Source organism: Haliotis asinina, chromosome 5, assembly GCF_037392515.1.
Source record: "Haliotis asinina isolate JCU_RB_2024 chromosome 5, JCU_Hal_asi_v2, whole genome shotgun sequence".
In the NCBI taxonomy this organism is placed as follows: Eukaryota; Metazoa; Mollusca; class Gastropoda; order Lepetellida; family Haliotidae; genus Haliotis; species Haliotis asinina.
Window position 1 is genome coordinate 20,859,121 of NC_090284.1, and position 18,735 is coordinate 20,877,855.

Genomic DNA, 18,735 nt, shown 5'->3' on the forward strand with positions numbered 1-18,735 from the left:
TCTGACATCTGAACTGCACAAAATGTGCATACGAGACATTTTGGTTGCTTGCTTGCTTAGGATGAAGACTTCTAGGGATAGACAACTTCTTTCTAGCAGTGGATGCATCGTTCTCAAACAAAAGATGCAAAACATGCACAGGGCAGGGGTCCCAGTGCATATGTTTAGCATGTTTTTCTTGATAACGGTGATAGAATGTACACCAAAAGGTCGCATCCACTGCAAGAAAGAAGATGTCTATCCATAAAAGTCTTCATCCTCACTATACCAACTTCTAAAATGCCACTTAAAGATGCTTGCTTGCTTGCTTGCTTGCTGGCTGGCTGGCTGGCTGGCTTGCTTGCTTGCTTGCTTAAGGCCACACTTGGCAATATTCCAGCTATATGGCAGCGGTCTGTAAATAATCAAGTCTGGACCTCATAATCCCGTGATCAACATCACAAGCATTGATCTATTCAACTAGCCATCCAATCCCATAAGAACACAATATTTTTCAACAAGATATAGAAAAACAGGAGTCGAAGACATGTCACATAGTTTTTTATTAAATGCAGTATTATTCTACCTGGCAACATATAGCTGATTACTGACATTGTATTTTGTGTGAACGAAGTTTTGCAGAATATAACTCCTGCAAATGACAATTCCTGGTCAGAACACACGCATACATTTCTGCTACGTTAGAGTGAGAAATTATTGCTCATGTAGACCAGAAACCCTAACAATTATAGACCACGTTCACCAGAAGCTGAGAAATCTCAGATGAAAGTTTAAAAACATTACACAAAACCCCTTCAACCATTCAAGACATAATTCATTCTCACCTTCAGCATATTAGTATGTTCCATTTCCCAAACCAACCTCACCTTATAAAATGCTGGAAATGTCATTGGAAAACGTCATTTCATAATAGTCCTTGATTCTACAATCCTGCAGACAGAAATGCACTTTGATACATATGTTCAATATTAAAATATGTAAAAATATTTTCACTGAATGTTACATAAAACGTTTTAGTACAAACAAAATTTCAAGAAAATTCATAGAAACATTCAGTGAATTCCCTAGCCACGGACAATACAAAAGAGAAAATTCTTTGGATATATTGAAGCTTTTATAATATTCTCATCCCACAGCCTCCACCAAAGACTTTTCTCACCCGTCCCAACTCTGCATAAATGTGAGTCCACCTATATTTGTACCATAACTATTCAGCACTGAGACATCTTCCTTTGCACCTCATATGGAAGTAACTCTACAACACATAATATAGCACCATGCAACACAAATCCCCCATTCAGGTATAGTAGTCTTAAGATACCTTTTCGTTATTAATAAGTATTCACACAAAATACATAGCTCAACTTGTATGCACCTGAACTTGAGACAAGCTTTGTTACATTCAATTTTACCTTGTTTAAACCATGACTAATGGGTGACAGTTGGGAGATAATCAGTGCTATCCATGACACCATATATAGTTTCACCTGTTTCATAAGTGGCCCCCATTCTACGATTAGAATTTTATGTAAACATCAGCCAAAACAAAATCTGTGTCTCAAGTCTCAAAACCAATTTGCAGCAAATTTTGTTCACTCACTTCTGCCAACCTGATAATCTTTCTTTCTTTGATCGTATTTGTGTCTGAGATGAATCCTTACATCCGAACTGGCTTGAAGGTCAAGACTTCTGCATATGTTGGAATTAATGAATCACAGAGCAACAGACAATTTTCCACCAAATCTTGACTTCCTATATTATATCTAGTAAGGACATGTTCAATTCATGATTGTTTTAAGAATTGCTGAACTCATGTATGTAATGCATGTCATCATTACTGTATTCCTGGACTGATTCCCAAGGGTTAAAAAATCCAGGACAAGTCAGTTTTCATCTTACTAGTCCGAGCGCTTACTAGATAATTTCTGCTTACAGTTTCTGAGTGCAAACAAACTTGGATTTCATTTCACGTCTGCTCAAAATGTAGCTATTAAATTTTCACAATGATAATACAGTAGAGTTATATTTCTTTGCTAGTTATCACTTCCCAATAAATGGTCCACTACACATTCACATCAAATACCATGTTGATTTGTTCTTTCATAATTACAACATTACAACATCATTATTATGTCATAAAATCAGGGCAAGTGGAAAATTAGTCAGGACAAGTTCCTTTCCTAAAGTCACTTGCCCTGTGGCAAGTGGGTTTGAAGAAGATATTGAGTCCCTGATTCCCTGCTAATGCCTCATTTGAAGTCCTGTTTTGATGGATGGAACATGATTAAAGAAGGCAATTAGAATGTCTTGTATAAAAAAAAACATCCCTCTTCATCTTCATATTCCAGAAACCACCTATATGAACGTTGATTGATAAGTTTTTCTGATAAGAAAATACTTAAAGCTCATGCAGAAGAGCTTTGAATGTAGATACATGCATTTTGATTGGTTGATGAATTTCAGACCAAGATAGTGATACATCTTCCCAAAACACAAGATGGTGACTGAGCCCAGGGTTGAAAAAGGTACACAGGATAAACAAGGACCCTGAACTATGGTAGATGATAGAGCAGGTTTCACTGCATAATGTTTCAAGACAAGTAGAGAACTGGCTAGTAGACATGACATGATGTACAATCATTGTATCTTGACACGAGAACAGTTACATCCCATGGTAACATTCAAACCCATGACAAGATACATGCCCAAGATAATGCTGGTGAAGATTAGGATAATGCATGCAAGGTTATCACGTACATAAAATAATAATTACAATGTAAAATCACAGGCAGGACTGACAGTAAGTTTGGGGTAACTAGGACAGAATATTAGTCTCTGGAAGTAAACGTTTTATCACTGAGTACCTACAATATAAAATAGACACAACAGAATGCTTGAGCCATGCGTTTCTATCTTAAAGAGTTTATTCTTAAACATAAAGCCCTGGTTTCTGTAAGACATTTGACTCTGGTTCCATTACATTTCATTCCACCCACAGACTTTTAATACAATAATATAACAACTTCAAAATCATTACATTTATTAGGCCAGACCAAAATATCTTCTCATTCTGCAGGTAAACGAAACCTCCATTTTAAAACCAAAATGGTGCAATTAAACCTTTGCTTGAAAACAAAACAAATACAATCCCATTATTTCTTATCCATATTTTTATAACTAATAACTGAGGGTATCTCCAATAAAACCTGGTTAACTTGTTCCCTGTGGCAAATGTTAGTGGTGACTCAAATGCACCTTAATAAATAAATAAAACTGTCATGGTATTTACGTTACAATATGACATGAACCAACAAAATAATATAAAGAAAAGAATTAACTTTATCTAGTCTCGCCTTTCAACATGAAAGGTGCCACCCTTATGTTGGTGAAAAGAGGCATTTGTGCAATATTCTCTCAAAGAGGCATGTTGGACAACTACAGGTTCATATGTTGAAGGAAAGCTTCCAACAAGTCAGAAGGCATTGTGAACTGTGATATATTGGCCATCAGAGTTGCTCTGTATGTTAACATAAAGATCTGAAAGCTATATCTAATGGTAAATACCTGCGACACATTCCATACAGTGATCTTGGCGCTATGACACTCAACAGTCACATACCTGCAGACTTACGATTGTCACAGTGCTAAGAACTTGAATGTGCCCTCTGATTTAACCTTACTGCCCATGGATATAGAAAAATAATAAAAAATATATCATTTACTGTTACATTCTTGAACTGTGAAGATACCATGTTTAAAATAAATGATAGCCCTAAATATATATCACTAGAATAAAACTACTAGTCATACATTGCAAAATATTCTGTCAGAGATAAAAAAAAAACACCTTTATTATTACAAATATGACTTATATTTTGATGAGTATAACTGTGACTATTATTAATTTCAATTAATAACAATGAATTAATGAAAAAATTGATACATCTCATACCAATACCATAACATTTCAAAACAGAAGTTGATCAGTTTGTGACTATAAAATGCAAAAGTTGAAAGGGACTTAATGCTATAACAAGACCATGTTATAACCTCGAGGTGTTATAGCATCTGATGATGTCACAACCTGGTGTTTTAATCCTCCTGGTTCTATGGACCTCACTGACAGAACAGATATATAATACTGTGGCTTTTGATTATGCAGATATACAGAGAAACAGCAGCTGGTGATAAGTGTCCTACATTCATTAAGACATTATATAAAGCAATAAATACAAGACTCAGAGATCTGAAACAAGACAGGAGATCCAGCATATGATCATCATCATCATCATCATCATCATCATCATCATCATCATCATCCCTAATTTATCAGTTTCCATGTATAGCAGTGTCCGCACTGTATTTCTTCGTTTTCAAGGAGTTGTTTATAGAGTATGACAGAAATGTACCCTAGCTACCGATTGACTACAATTTCTACCATCAATGACATTTTTCTAACCTTAGAAAACGTTGAGGACTGGTATCATATACCACAACCTTAATCACAATACAGTAAAGAACTAATCTAATCATGGTTATCAATTTTTGCAAATTAGCCTTAAAATCAGCATTCTCTGTTCAGACACACCTCCATTTTTTTACTCCAAATAAGGGACTGTATATTAATATACAAGGGAATAACCAGACTTTCAGTTACACAAAAACCTGACCATAGAAGTATACATGAATTTAATGTGGCTCAGTGCCATCTGGGAATTTTTGTGGTTTAGGTTTTGATTGGATGAGAAAGTTTTAGTTTTATGCCTGTTTTAGGAATATTCTAGCAATATCACTACGGGGAACACCAGAAATGGTTTCACATATTGAATCAAACCTGCATCAGAATCAAACCTGTGTCTTAGGTGTGACGAACGAACCACTCAGTTACCCCATTGCCCAGGGCCGCGTTTCACAAAACTCTCGTAAGCCTAAGATCTCGTAACTTTTCTCGTAGCATCCGTAGCCCCTGTGTTTCAGTATAGGAGGCACAATGGCTACGACAAAACTTACGAGATCTTAGGCTTACGAGAGTTTTGTGAAACAGGGCCCTGGCTTTAATTGGGTGTACAGACGATACCACAAAGACATGGATGATACCTGTGAAACATTTCTGTACATGGCTGAAATTTTTTTTATATGGACTATGCATTTTTTACGGACGACATCTGTGGTGCTTTTCTGTATAGACAGTACCTAGGATACATTTCTGTAAAGACAGTATCCGGGATACATTTTCATAAAGACAGTACCCAAGACACATTTCTGTAAAGAGTACCCAGGGATACATTTCTGTAAAGACAGTACCCGGGATACATTTCTGTAAAGACAGTACCCAGGGATACATTTCTGTAAAGACAGTACCCGGGATACATTTCTGTAAAGACAGTACCCAGGGATACATTTCTGTAAAGACAGTACCTGGGATACATTTCTGTAAAGACAGTACCCGGGATACATTTCTGCCTTCAGTTACACAACAACCCCATATCATCCATCTCACAGAGGTAGAAACAAATCACGGAGTTGACAGAATTACCTACACATGATAAACCTAGTCTTTGGCGAAACTATGTACAAAAATGACTACACTCTACACTGTAACTTCACAGAAGTCAAGGTAGAACTTTGGTTCTCTCAATGCTGTAAAACAGCATCTTTATGTTGTGATTGTAAACATCTAACACTATCTGTAACTTACAGTCAGTATTCTGTTTGCACTCTCTGCTTGCTCAGGCCTCCATATAGAAGCTGCGCAGATTGATCCTGTTTTTCAGACTTCTGCTTTTCATCATCTAGTCTCTGTTGACTGAGCCACTCAAGTGCTGGTTAATAGTATGGCACTACTAACAGTACACTTGTTGGAGCATCCTTGGAAAGTTCTACATATAGGAACTTGCAAGATGGTTCTGTGTTTCAAATGTCTGCTTTTTCTGATCTGGCCTTTGTTCATCAGGGCTCTGAACTGTTGGTCAATACAATCTACAATACTACAATCAAAAGACACACGGTCGGTGTCTCTGGAGTCATCTGATCAGCAGCTCTGAGATCACACGCTGCAGTCATTGACCATCTCTAACAGATGGAACAGTCACCTCTGGCCAATCTAGCTCTTTCTGTCATGCTGTCTCTATCAGTTCAAGGTAGAAGAAATACAATGCTGGGACATCTCTAAGAATTCCAACACTTGCCTATGGTTGCAGTTCCTCTTAATTATATAAGTACCACATAACTCAACCAGACTTTGCTTGTGGAGCAAGGCAATGCACATATAGATCGCTGACTTATCAATACACACCAAACACCCCACTGCTAACACGAAGACCTAAACACTGGTAAAATCTATTAAACAACTTATAGGCTATATTTTAATACATTAACATGTCAGTCCATGTTAGTAGTTTACTGCATAATAGCATATATGCCAATATCCTTACCACAGCCTACTCCAAATAGCAGAAGACAATAAATTATTAGAAAGTAATCCACTATACCCTTTTTATAGATGAGTGGGAGGCATCAATTTCACTGATAGATAGAACAAACTGTTCAAGGCATCTGTGTACAATAACAGCACAAGAAACATGAGTGATAAAATTACATACTCTTCACATTTCATCATGTACGTAATTAGGGTACACGTAGCAGTTCTTTCATTTGTGCTTGAAGACATCAAAATGATGCAAGGTGTAGTGTTTAGTAACGATACCAAAAATAATTCCCTCATCCAGTGACACTGTCTGACAAGCCTGTTCAAAACCCGATTCTATTCCGTAGACTAATTCTTGGTCTATGTTTGATTTGAACTACATGATAAAGTCACTCAAATTTTAAATCTTAGCAGAAGAGTTTCTGTCTCATCCACCCAACCCATATTTCACACCATCAGACCCTGTGTTGTCTTTCATGATGACGCCTCACAAGCTACAGCTGGGTCAAGATGCTTGGCATAACAACCTGTCCAGTCATCTTCTATCTGACCCCCATCAGTTTGCTCCAACGTTTCCCTGAGACCATATCCCAGGGTTATCGCAGATCCTCTTCCAGCCAATCAGGAATGACCATATTGAGTTTATGCAGCAGTTTAGACAGAGCTATATTATGCTTGCGATAATATCTCTTCAGAATCCTCTCTGATTTGTCGTCCATCGGGGGATAGTTTCGACCTTTCCCTTTCCCTAAACACTTATTCTTTTCCTCATTGAGGACTTGACAAAAGAAGCCCTTCCGCGGATCATACCTGAAAGAGTCAAAAAGGAAAATATAAGACTTGGTTACACATAGATCTATACTGGGCAACCTGTTATGAAGATAAGAAAAATTATTTTATAATGTAATTTATAATGCACTGAAATCCCCACCACAAAGGAGAAAGCTCATGGAGCTAGCATGACTCCAGTGTTTGCTCTTCACCGTGAAAAGTTGCAGGCCCTAAATCACTCAGAACCATAGGCAAGGATGAAAATGGGTATGAGTAAAAAAAGAGGAAAATGGGCTAGGCCTCTTTGGAGTCGTGTTGATTGAAACAACATAACATATATCATGAACGACACCACACACCAGTGCCATCAAATACACGGAAATCTGTTGATTCGAGGAACTTCTCATCCCTGTATAAGAAGTTGTGGGTCCTGATCAGAATGCGTAGGCCCTACATTTTGATATAGAAATAATACTCTTAGCTATCAGAAGGTAAAACTGTTGACCATGAAGACCTGAAGAAAACAAATAGCTGTGGGTCCAAGTGGTTTTCAGTTGACTTCAGGCCCAAGAAACGATGTCACTTGTCCAATGCTGCATGACTTGTTACTTCCCATGTCACAGTGAAATGGTAAACTAAAATTTTGGACTAAATGGATTAAGTGGTAGAGATACAAACTCTGAATCTACTGAAAATGGAGTCATGCCTGAGCAATGAAGGTGAACCATGACATGTATAGTATTCCCAGAAATTATTGAGAATCATGTTGCGTCATGTAACTCATTACGTTTATTAACTTCTACTAACTTACATAAACATGTTAAAACATCATCCTTTTACAGTCTCAGTCTTGTTTTAGTACTTTGTTAGACCTCCTCGCTCAGCAATGCATGCCTGAATATGCTTAGGCACACTACCCATCAAAGTTTGTAGGTAATCGTGTGACAGGGTATCCCAATATTGGACCACCTCAGCCTTCATATCTTCAATATTTCTCAGTCCCTTTTGGTTTATTCTGTCCTTCATGACTCCCCACACATTCTCAATTGGGTTTAGGTCTGGGCTGTAACTGGGCCAGTCTAAAACTTGAACATTTTCGCCCGACAACCACTGTTTTGTGTAGCGCGCAGTGTGTTTTGGGTCATTATCATGCTGGAAAATCCAATCATCTTCATACCATGTTTGTGCTGTCGGAAGAAGGTGACCATTTAGAATGTCAACGTATCTTTCTTTTGTCAAGTTTCCCGTGAAAACACACAATGGCGTCACTCCGCGAGCCGATATGCCAACCCACATGTGAAACTTCGGGCTATGTTTTGGTCCCTGGTAGATAGGTTTGACAGTATCTTTAGTCCAAATTTTCACACAATTAGGGAAAAGCCAAACAGAACTTTCATCCGAAAAGAAAACATTATCCCAATCTTGATTTTCATGAGCCCGACACCAGTTTAAACGTTTTTCCTTTTGTGCATCTTTCATCAACGGCTAGGGAATTCCACGTTTTTTCACCCAATTAAGTCTCTGTAATTCCTGCCTAACTGTTTCATTGCATACCTGAGGACTTCCTCTGCTAATCATTTCATTTCTGATGTTCTCAACACTTTTCAATTTGCCCCTAATCACAATCTGCCCAAGTCTTCGGCGATCCACAACAGTGAATTTCCTAGGCCGACCTGCCCCTGCTTTGTGCTCTATCCCGGTTCCTGTTTGAATATTCTTCAAAGTTCTGTATACTGTAGACAGAGGAATACCATGTCTACAAGCTAACACTTTGGCATCAGCCTCACCCCTTTCAAATCATCTAGAATGAGCTTTCTTTTCTCTTTTGCTGTAAATTCTGCCATGTCAACACAGGAAGCAGTCTGCTCAGACAAGGAAGATAACTCTTGACGTAATGAGCTGCCTTCTAAGCCTTCAAGAGTTGTCTCCCTTATTTAGTATGCTTAGTATATAGGGAAAGCCCTTTTTCCAATCTTAGCATCATTAGAAAAAAAAACAAAGATTTTCTCAATAATTTCTGGGAACACTGTATATGTTTCAACTTTGTCATCAATAACATGCAATATACATAATCGAGACTCAAAATATCACATGCTAAGCATCCAAACGCTCCAACCAATCAAGACTAAAATAGATCACTTGTGACTTAAGAAATTGCATACCATTAATAAAATTCAGATTTTTAATAAAAAATCGGATTATTTAAAGACAAATCAGAGAGAAATTTTGTCACTTTGTGTTTGAAAATAAGGGAAACTGCCCAAATCAGATTGGTTGGCATCTCTCGAAGACTCTATGACCAGTTCAGTCGTATCGGATCACATGTTGACAATGCTGACATCATGTGTATCTACTGTAGAATGGAGATTAAATGCTCTCAGTATCTAGGGATGTGATAAATCTATCTGTACAATACCTGAGGTGTTGACTGTAGTCAAAATACATGTCTATATGCAGGAAGCGCTGAATATGATGCATGACATGAATGGGGTCATTGCGCAGCTGCTCACCATCAATGATGAAAAGCTGGAACAGAAAACAGTGCAAGAGTGTAGATATAGTCCACTTTTAGCAACATCCTGACCTCGATTTGATTTTGTTTTTCGATACTGGCCCTCAATTCGATTCAATTCTTCATATGAGTAAAAACATCACCCTTCATTTTACTCTCTGGGTTGGCTTTTTGAACGTGAAATCCATTTTCAACCTTGCGATGTCTGCTCAAAAGAATTTTCATTGGATAATTATACTGGTGTCAACCATCCACATTTTGCCTTATTTCAGCACTCGAAACTGCTCAAGTTGAAGTCAAAATTACGTTCTAGCTGTGTGGAAATAATTTAAAGAGGTATTGAAATATCAAATTGAAACAGTGATAATGGTTATCAAAAATCAAAACTAAGGAGTCAGATTTGATTTTTGATGAATCAGACGGAATCTTTGCAGCCCCAAATAATATAAGGAAAGAAGAAACCAAAAACATGGCACATATATTTCACCCAAGTGAGGAATTGAACACAGGTCTTCAAGGCAACATAAAATGCTTTAACCACTGAGCTACCCTTCTGCCCGGGAACATAAAATAACCTCAAGTATACTCAATATTCAATTAGTCACAAAAATGATAATGAAATCTGTGACAAAACAATAATTATGTACATGATACTAAGGATAACTGTATCTGATAATGATAATCAGATGGTACAATTCTGGGATGATACATGACATGGCACCTCTCATTTCATAGGTTTCAAATGCATACGAACAAATACTGTATATACTCACGTATAATGCAAGTTTTTCGTACCTAGAATAAGGGGGTCAGGAAGGGGGCGTCACATTATACACGGCGTATAAGATCTTACATTTTTCATATAAAAACAACAACACATGACAAAAGACTTTTTTATTGTCTCCGGTCATGTGCTTCATCCATGGTTGTATTATACACAGGGTGTATGATTTATCCTTGATTTTGAAGGGGTGTAGAGGGGGGTCGCAATACACGTGGGTATACACGGTAATAATAAAGTATTATCCCTTCTCACATTCCCAATACCTGCTGAATCATCAATAGTTATGAATGACCAATATTTCAGTAGCATCAAAGCATATCTGCTAAATGCTGATGAAATGATGACTTGATGTACTTGAATAGCATTTAGAAGTGATACACATAAAGGCAAGAATTCTACAGATGCCATCACAACAAAGAAGTTGACATCCATAAAATTCTCATCTATATGAAACTATGACAGATTCATTTAACTTTCATTTAACGCAAATCAATGAGCATTGGTATGTTGGTCACAAACCAAAAGTCATTCTCGGGTCATCCCTTCACATTCAAATAATATTTGTCACCAGCATGAGAGTCACTCACTCATTCACTACATCAAAGACCCAAAGGAAACGATATAAGCCAGGAAGGGATACTGAAGAAACCACCCAAACGTCCACATCGGCGATTAAGGAGGGAGTGAGGACTGCATGTCATGTGGGTGTTCTTAGCGGGTAAGTTAAGGGAGGCAAATCCAGGGTGAGCACTGAACTGAAACTGATTAAAGTTTCCACTTAACCGTTTGAGGGAGAACAGAGATAAACAATATAGCATGAGTCACGATACAGAAAAATTATGCATTCTACAGCTATTTATTTTTTGCATATTTACTTGGAAGCAGTGAAAGTGACCAAAATGAATGAGTGAGTGAAAGAGTGAGTCTAATGCCACAGTTTAATACTACCATGGAACATCAAGTTTAATGGATGTCTGCTTGATACGGCAGAGAAGCCTTGAATGTCACAGATTTCAAACGTCTACACTTTCAGTAAACCAAAATAAATAAATAAAGACAAATAATAAACATAATCAGGGTAAACTGGGATTTGAACCAATAGCCACAGGTTTTGGACATTTTTGAGCAATGCATCTCTGCACAGCAAACAGCAGTGTTCACAAATAGTATCTCGAACAAATCAACAGATTCGCCAACAGTCCAGTGGAAGTCTACAGCCAGACGGTCCCAGTGTCCAACTGTATACTTCACAATGATTTCGACTAAAGTTGCCATACATGACTAGTCACATTTGTTCACTGTTTATAACTTTTAATTTTGTTAATAATTTCAATGCCAATTGTAAGAAATGTTAAATCTGACATGTGTAATTTTCAGTGGGTCAGACAGGCATCTGAAACTTACACAACCCAATGTCTTGTTACTTTAAAACACCATTCGTGAACACTGGCAACACCTTGGAAAATATGGCTACCTGTATTCTGAGCGTAGTACAGAATTGTCCCAGCATGCAATGTGTTGACATTTACATGTTGAATACATTTACACCTGGTAGGATTATCTGACATGGAGACAAAACCATTGTAAAGGAAAAAGACACCATACGTTCTCATCAGGTGAGAACAATGTAAACAGACTGTCCCAAATATGTCTTACATAGTCATTCCATTGTACGGGATCCTGGAATAACAAAGGTTTCAAATAAACTCAGAAAAAACAACTTTTGGATTCTTGATGACAAGAATTTTTAGATGAAATCATTTTTCTGGAACTCTCAAATGTAGTAGTCTGCAAATGTTATTAACATCATGTAAAGAGACAATGGTTATCCCAATATGGCGCAAAGATTCACTTCAGAAGTTAAAAACACTATATACATTTCTCACCAATAACTTAGCTCCTGTGTTTGGACACCCTCAATCAATCAAATAAGATTAAATTACATTCAAAATGACTGTTTTCTTAATGCCGGTCACTTAATATAATTCACTTCAGTTTTCATAGATATTAATATCCCTGAGGACAGACTAATTTTATTTCTTGTTTTACAGATCTGCCAGCCATATTTTTTCAAGAATAAGAAAAAAAGTAAAAGTGAATGTTCCCCACTCTAAAAATTAAATCCTAATGTTTTTATTGGCAAAAAATGTAAAATTACAAGAAAATTCATTTTAGATTGCTTTTTGCCCCATATACATTTCAAAAAATGCCAAAAGTTAAAAACTGTTAGTACTTAAGAGGAATTTTACTTTGGTGATTTGTTTTCTACCTCCTGCCTTAAGTTTTCTGAGGACAAAGGTCTGTAAAGGAAGAAATAAAGTTGGCCTGGCCTTAAACACACAAACATTTGAATATTTTTTAATGCATGTTGTAACTGCCTCATCATTCCACAGCTTTAACGCAGCTGCAATTCACTGTCAACAAACCTGTTTGAAAACAAAAACAATTCCCCTCGACCACCTGAAGACAACTACCTCCTTCCAATCAAGCTAACCACCAGACAAGTTTGTTTGTTGTATTATGTCAGTAATTGGACAGTATGTGTCATGAGTTACGGGACACTGGAGATGCTGCAACCCTGACAAGAGACTGTTGCATCTGGTTGAGCATGTCAAACTTTCCAAATGCCAGGTATGAAGTTTTCCACAGATTTATTCATCAGGTTTATCATCCAGATGTATAATTAGCGTCTGCCACTGACTTTATGGTGGCTCAGAGCAGAAATGATCTGTCTTCGACTAAAAACAGAACTTATGGACCAGGGCCCACTTGCACAAAGCAATGTTAGTGCTACAACTATCTTAAGCCTATGTTGAAGAATCGAAGTTACAATCTTTGTAGTGCTAAGATTGCTTTGTGCAAGTCAGCCCAAGGCATAGATTTTCGAATCTCTCTTAGTGCTGGGACAGTCATAAGTGCCATACATAACATTAACTTAATGACCATCCTAGTGCTAAGAGAGCTTCAAAAATCTAGATTGCATAGCCAATCCTTCAGAGAAATAAGTTAACTGCTAGATTAAGCTGAGAGCATGTTATATACATGTTGCACAACAATAACACCTTTATAGGATCATCCCACACTGAAACAGCAAGAGCCACTGTAAAGCTAGAAAACTACACCATATTGTCTCAGATTTATGATGTCATAAGGTATGACATACAGATGCTTTGTTGGCGTCTGCTCCATTTCTCGTAATTTTGCCCACTGACTTTATGAAGGCTTGGTGCAGGAATGATCTGTTGCTAGACAAAGAGTGAACTTATCATGGACCTGCACAAAAATCCTGCAGAGAAATTAACAAAGTACTAAATACAGCTGAGAGCATGTTATATGCATTTTACACAGAGAACACCAAAAGCGAACAGGATCATCCCACACTGAAACAGCAAAAGCCATTGTAAAGCCGTATGTTCTCATCATCCAGAGCTATGAATCTGTACAGCAAACAGTGATCTTTGAACAAACATGGACACCTGTGTCCTGAGTGGTACTGAAATCTCTCAGTTAGACAGAGAAGAACATAGAATCATCCCAGTAAGCAATGTGTTGACATGGTACAAACATTTAATACAGACACAACCAACACCAGCAAGATCTTCCCATACGGAGATAGCAAGAACCTTTGTTAAGCCAGACTACACCAATGTTCACATCATGTGAGAACAAAGTAAATAGATTGTCCCATGTGTGTCTTACACTTTGATTTCCTGCAGGTTCCTGGAATAACAAATGTTCCATATTTACTCACAACTAGTAATTGGTGATCCTTGATGTTGAGCAAATGCTGTTACCACAAGGCTACCCCACCTTTTCCTGATGGTATGAAATATCTTTTTCTGTACCTATCATGTGAGTCAAAAAAGCTTCTCAAACATCCTTGATCATCCAATGCACATCACCATTCTGTGTTTTAATTATCTACAACAATATACAGATGGCAGGAGACAGGAATTGCTTTGACTCCAAATCTGGAGGAGGACTACTGGTGCCACACATTTAGCTGACTAAAGCTGGATACATTCAGTTCAGTGAAAATGAATGTCATTCAATCTTCAGGAAAATCCAAAAACAATAAAAGGCATCAGTCCAACACTAAACTGATCTGTACAGCAATTCTCAACAAGAAAGATACAGAGATCAGATAATGTTGTCTGAATGTTGTAAAGATAATTTTGAAGCTTTGATGTCATCTGGCTATCTATAAACAGGGGTTACAAAATGCCATAGCCTGACGCCCCAACACGTCAGTTTTCATTTTGGGCAATCATATAACTGTATCTTATTTGTCCATGGGCAACTAAATAACTTCCACTTATGGTTTCAAACTGCAAATAAACTTGGATTTCATTATAGAACTGCTCAAAATGTGGTCATTAAATTTCACAATGATAATAAAGTAGAGTTATCTTTCTTTGCAATTTATCACTTTTTGATAAACAGTACAGTGATCATTATCATCAAATACCATGTTGATTTATTCTTTCACAATGACATCATCAAGATTATGTCATAAAGTCTGGGCAATTAAAAAATATGTGGCAAGTGGCTTTAAAAACAATTCTGAACCCCTGACAAGTTCACACAATGAAACCATCAATGTCTTCATATCATCACCATGATAGGTGTTGCAGAAGACTGTGCCAATTTTTTATTTTGCTCTGAACTGAAGATATGACAAATAGATTTAGGATATTTATCATAACAAAATGTAAAAATTACAATGGATAACAAAAGATGATTTGCTAAAGATCAGCATTATCTATCTTCTGTCTACTTACGTTAGTCGTAAGTGTTCTAACAAAGCTTATGAGGTGACGCAGTCAACATAAAATTTGCTACCTGTCTTGGTGAGTAGTAGTCCATCCATCGCATCAGGTGCTGTGCATAGGTCCCAGGATTCAGACAGCGACTGCGGAGTTCTCGGACTCGCCGTGGCGCCATTTCTGTTGCAGTGATTATCTCATGGAACGAGTAGTTGAGTGCTGTTGGATCTTCATGTGCCCGCATGTGCTAAAGACAACACATTTTGACACATTTTGATAAAATATAATAACACAATAATTACAAAAAAAAAAAAAGTGCTTCACACACTAGAAATTTTCATAACTATTCCACATTTAAACCAATATCTACAATGTAATAAATCTGTCAGTATACTGAAACAATGGTCACTGGGATACAAGTCAAATTGTGTATTGTCTAGTAGGCATCAAGACACATGGACTGTTTAGGCCTGCTTGGAATGGTTTAACTCTTTCCTCCTATGTTGGAGTGAGTGAACGTGACTTTAGCAATATTTTAGCAATATCAATGTGAGGACACTAGAAATGGGGTTCACACATTGAGCCCATGTGGGAAATCGAACTCAGGTCTTTGGCGTGACAAGCCAACAATTTAACGATTAGGCTATCAGACCACCTTGTTCCATGGCGAAGGTTGCTTTGCACCCAAAGTACTGATGACATTCCACAGATAGCCCACTTACCTGGTACCATGAGTAGGCCCGTTTGGAGGGACTGAGAAGTATACATATTATTTTGGCCCTTGGTAACAAAGCATGAGCCCGCATCGGAACCTGGTCGTTGTCAAAGTATGTCGCACTCTTCTCAAACAGAAACACTGAGGTAGAATTAACAGGGACTGGGAAAAACTCCATGTACCTGTAGGGAAGAACCAAAAAAATAATTACGTAACAGATAAAACTGTAAGAGGCCAGGCCATACACATGACCAATAAACATCATTAGAAAACTGACCGATAAAACTCATTCAGAACTGACCAATACACATTAGAAAATAAGAAACTGATCAATAAACATCATTAAAAACTTGACGAATCAAACTCATTAAGAAACTGACCAATAAACATCAATAAAAAACTGACCAATCGATTCCCTTGTAGTAGTTATTGCCATTGAAGAACTGGATTTCCTCGTAGGTCTCCGGGCTGTTGAAGTTGCTAAAGATCGATGGATGCATCTGCAGAAATGTGTACAGAGCTGTTGTTCCTGCAAGTGGCAATTTGTTGTTTGGGTTAATTTTTTGTTTACTATCTCTAACATTCCAACTAAATGACAACAGATTGTAAAAAGATCACTCCAAACCAGAAAATCCAAGATCAATATTATATTATGAGTTCCTGTTTGAGAGCAGTCACCAGCAAATCATGTAAATTTGTCATTGCACAGCAAATTACCAGAGTAAATACTGACTTCATGTTTTCACATACTGATGTTTTATCACCCAATACATACTATCATGCGCCAACATGAATAATGTTCATTTTACGACATCTATTACTAGCAACACTGCTGAACAAGTCTTGTAAAATCCATGCACTATCTCATAACTAACCTGTTTTCTGTGGCCCAATAACCAGAAACTTTGGCAGTCTGGAACAGGTCTTGTTGGATGACCAAATCATCAAATGACGTTTGTAATCACATGGGTTCTGCAAGAAACAATGTGTGTGAAAGCATCTGAGTCAGTATGACATTGTAAGCAGAATCTTACAGTACATCACATAGGGATAGGTTGTTGAATTGGTGCTCTCTAGTTCTAAAAAGATTTCATGCTTCATTTGCTGAATTTATGACTTGTTACTGCAAAACTTATCACAAGTCACACACAGGGAAAATAGAACATATATGTGAAAAACAAAATGTATCTAAGTCCTACCATGGATCGGAGTCTCAATCCTATACTCATGCAAGTGTCACCAAAGATCTGGGTCCAACCATGGATGTGAGTCATTCTATGGATCCAAGTCTAACCATGGATCAGTCATTCCGTGGATCCAAGTCTAACCATGGACCAGTCATTCCGTGGATCCAAGTCTAACCATGGATCAGTCATTCCATGGATCCAAGTCTAACCATGAATCAGTCATTCCATGGATCCAAGTCTAACCCTGAATCAGTCATTCTATGGATCCAAGTCTAACCATGGATCTGAGTTGTTCCAAGGGCACAAGTCTATCCATGGATCTGAGTTGTTCCAAGGGCACAAGTCTATCCATGGATCGAAGATGTTCTATGGATCCAAGTCAAACCATGGATGAGAGTCATTCTAAGGATCTAAGTCCAATCACGGATCTGAGGATTTCAAGCCCTATCCTGCATCAGAATCTTCCCATAGACCTCAGGCCTAACCCATAATTTAGTCATTTTAGACAGTCCCAACACAGACCCTAGTCCTTCCACACAGTCCCAACACAGACCCTAGTCCTTCCACACAGTCCCCACACAGACCCTAGTCCTTCCACACAGTCCCGACACAGACTCTAGTCCTTCCACACAGTCCCCACACAGACCCTAGTCCTTCCACACAGTCCCGACACAGACTCTAGTCCTTCCACACAGTCCCAACACAGACTCTAGTCCTTCCACACAGTCCCAACACAGACTCTAGTCCTTCCACACAGTCCCAACACAGACTCTAGTCCTTCCACACAGTACCCAACACAGACTCTAGTCCTTCCACACAGTACCCAACACAGACTCTAGTCCTTCCACACAGTCCAAACACAGACCCTAGTCCTTCCACACAGTCCCAACACAGACTCTAGTCCTTCCACACAGTCCAAACACAGATTATGAGTCTTAAAAACCGCAAACATCAAGTGTTAATCCCGACACTACCTGCCAGATAGGGTCCCGTTCCTCTGGGTACATCTCAAAGTACTTGAGTCCCAGCTGTAGAGGAGGCAGGCTTCTCAGACGGAGGTTGGTCCAGCATTTGATGAACCTGACCACACTCTCAAACGTGTACAATGCAAGGCGATCGTTACCATAGTTGGACAGGTGGGTCATGAAGATGCTAACCTGCGTTCGCACAAACAAGGCAATATTAACACATAATCAAATCCCCTATTCATACAGTCAAGATACAAAGTGGACTATATGAATCATCATCTTCCATCCCATACACAGTATCAGCTTCATCTTCTCTTTGTAGTGGTGATGGGGAAATGATTTCAATGATGTTATGACATTATTTCCACTCCATATCACAGCAGGGACACAAGAAATGGGCTCCACACATTGTGCCTATGTTGGCATCTAACCTCGGTCTTCAGGTCCCATTTTACCTCCACCAGAAAGCAAGTACAGTACTGTGACACATATTAATCAAGTATTATAGATTTCTAGTGAGGTGCTGATCACTGGATTGTCTTGTCCAGACTTGATTACTTACATACCGCCACCATAAAGCTGTAATATTGCTGAGGCAATTCACT

At 38.1% G+C, this 18,735-nt stretch overlaps 1 protein-coding gene across 1 annotated transcript in view; it reads right to left on the bottom strand.

The window, feature by feature from the left end:
• Positions 1–525: 525 nt before the first annotated feature.
• LOC137285134 (bifunctional heparan sulfate N-deacetylase/N-sulfotransferase-like) overlaps positions 526–18,735 on the bottom strand; it is a 40,476-nt gene continuing 22,266 nt past the window's right edge. The window contains exons 7-13 of the mRNA XM_067817362.1: positions 18,137–18,319; positions 16,851–16,947; positions 16,381–16,504; positions 15,983–16,157; positions 15,337–15,507; positions 9,615–9,724; positions 526–7,237 (exon numbers count right to left, since the gene is read on the bottom strand). Of these exons, the coding sequence (XP_067673463.1) occupies positions 7,024–7,237; positions 9,615–9,724; positions 15,337–15,507; positions 15,983–16,157; positions 16,381–16,504; positions 16,851–16,947; positions 18,137–18,319 (1,074 nt within the window). The 3' untranslated portion in view covers positions 526–7,023. The remainder of the gene's footprint in view (positions 7,238–9,614; positions 9,725–15,336; positions 15,508–15,982; positions 16,158–16,380; positions 16,505–16,850; positions 16,948–18,136; positions 18,320–18,735) is intronic.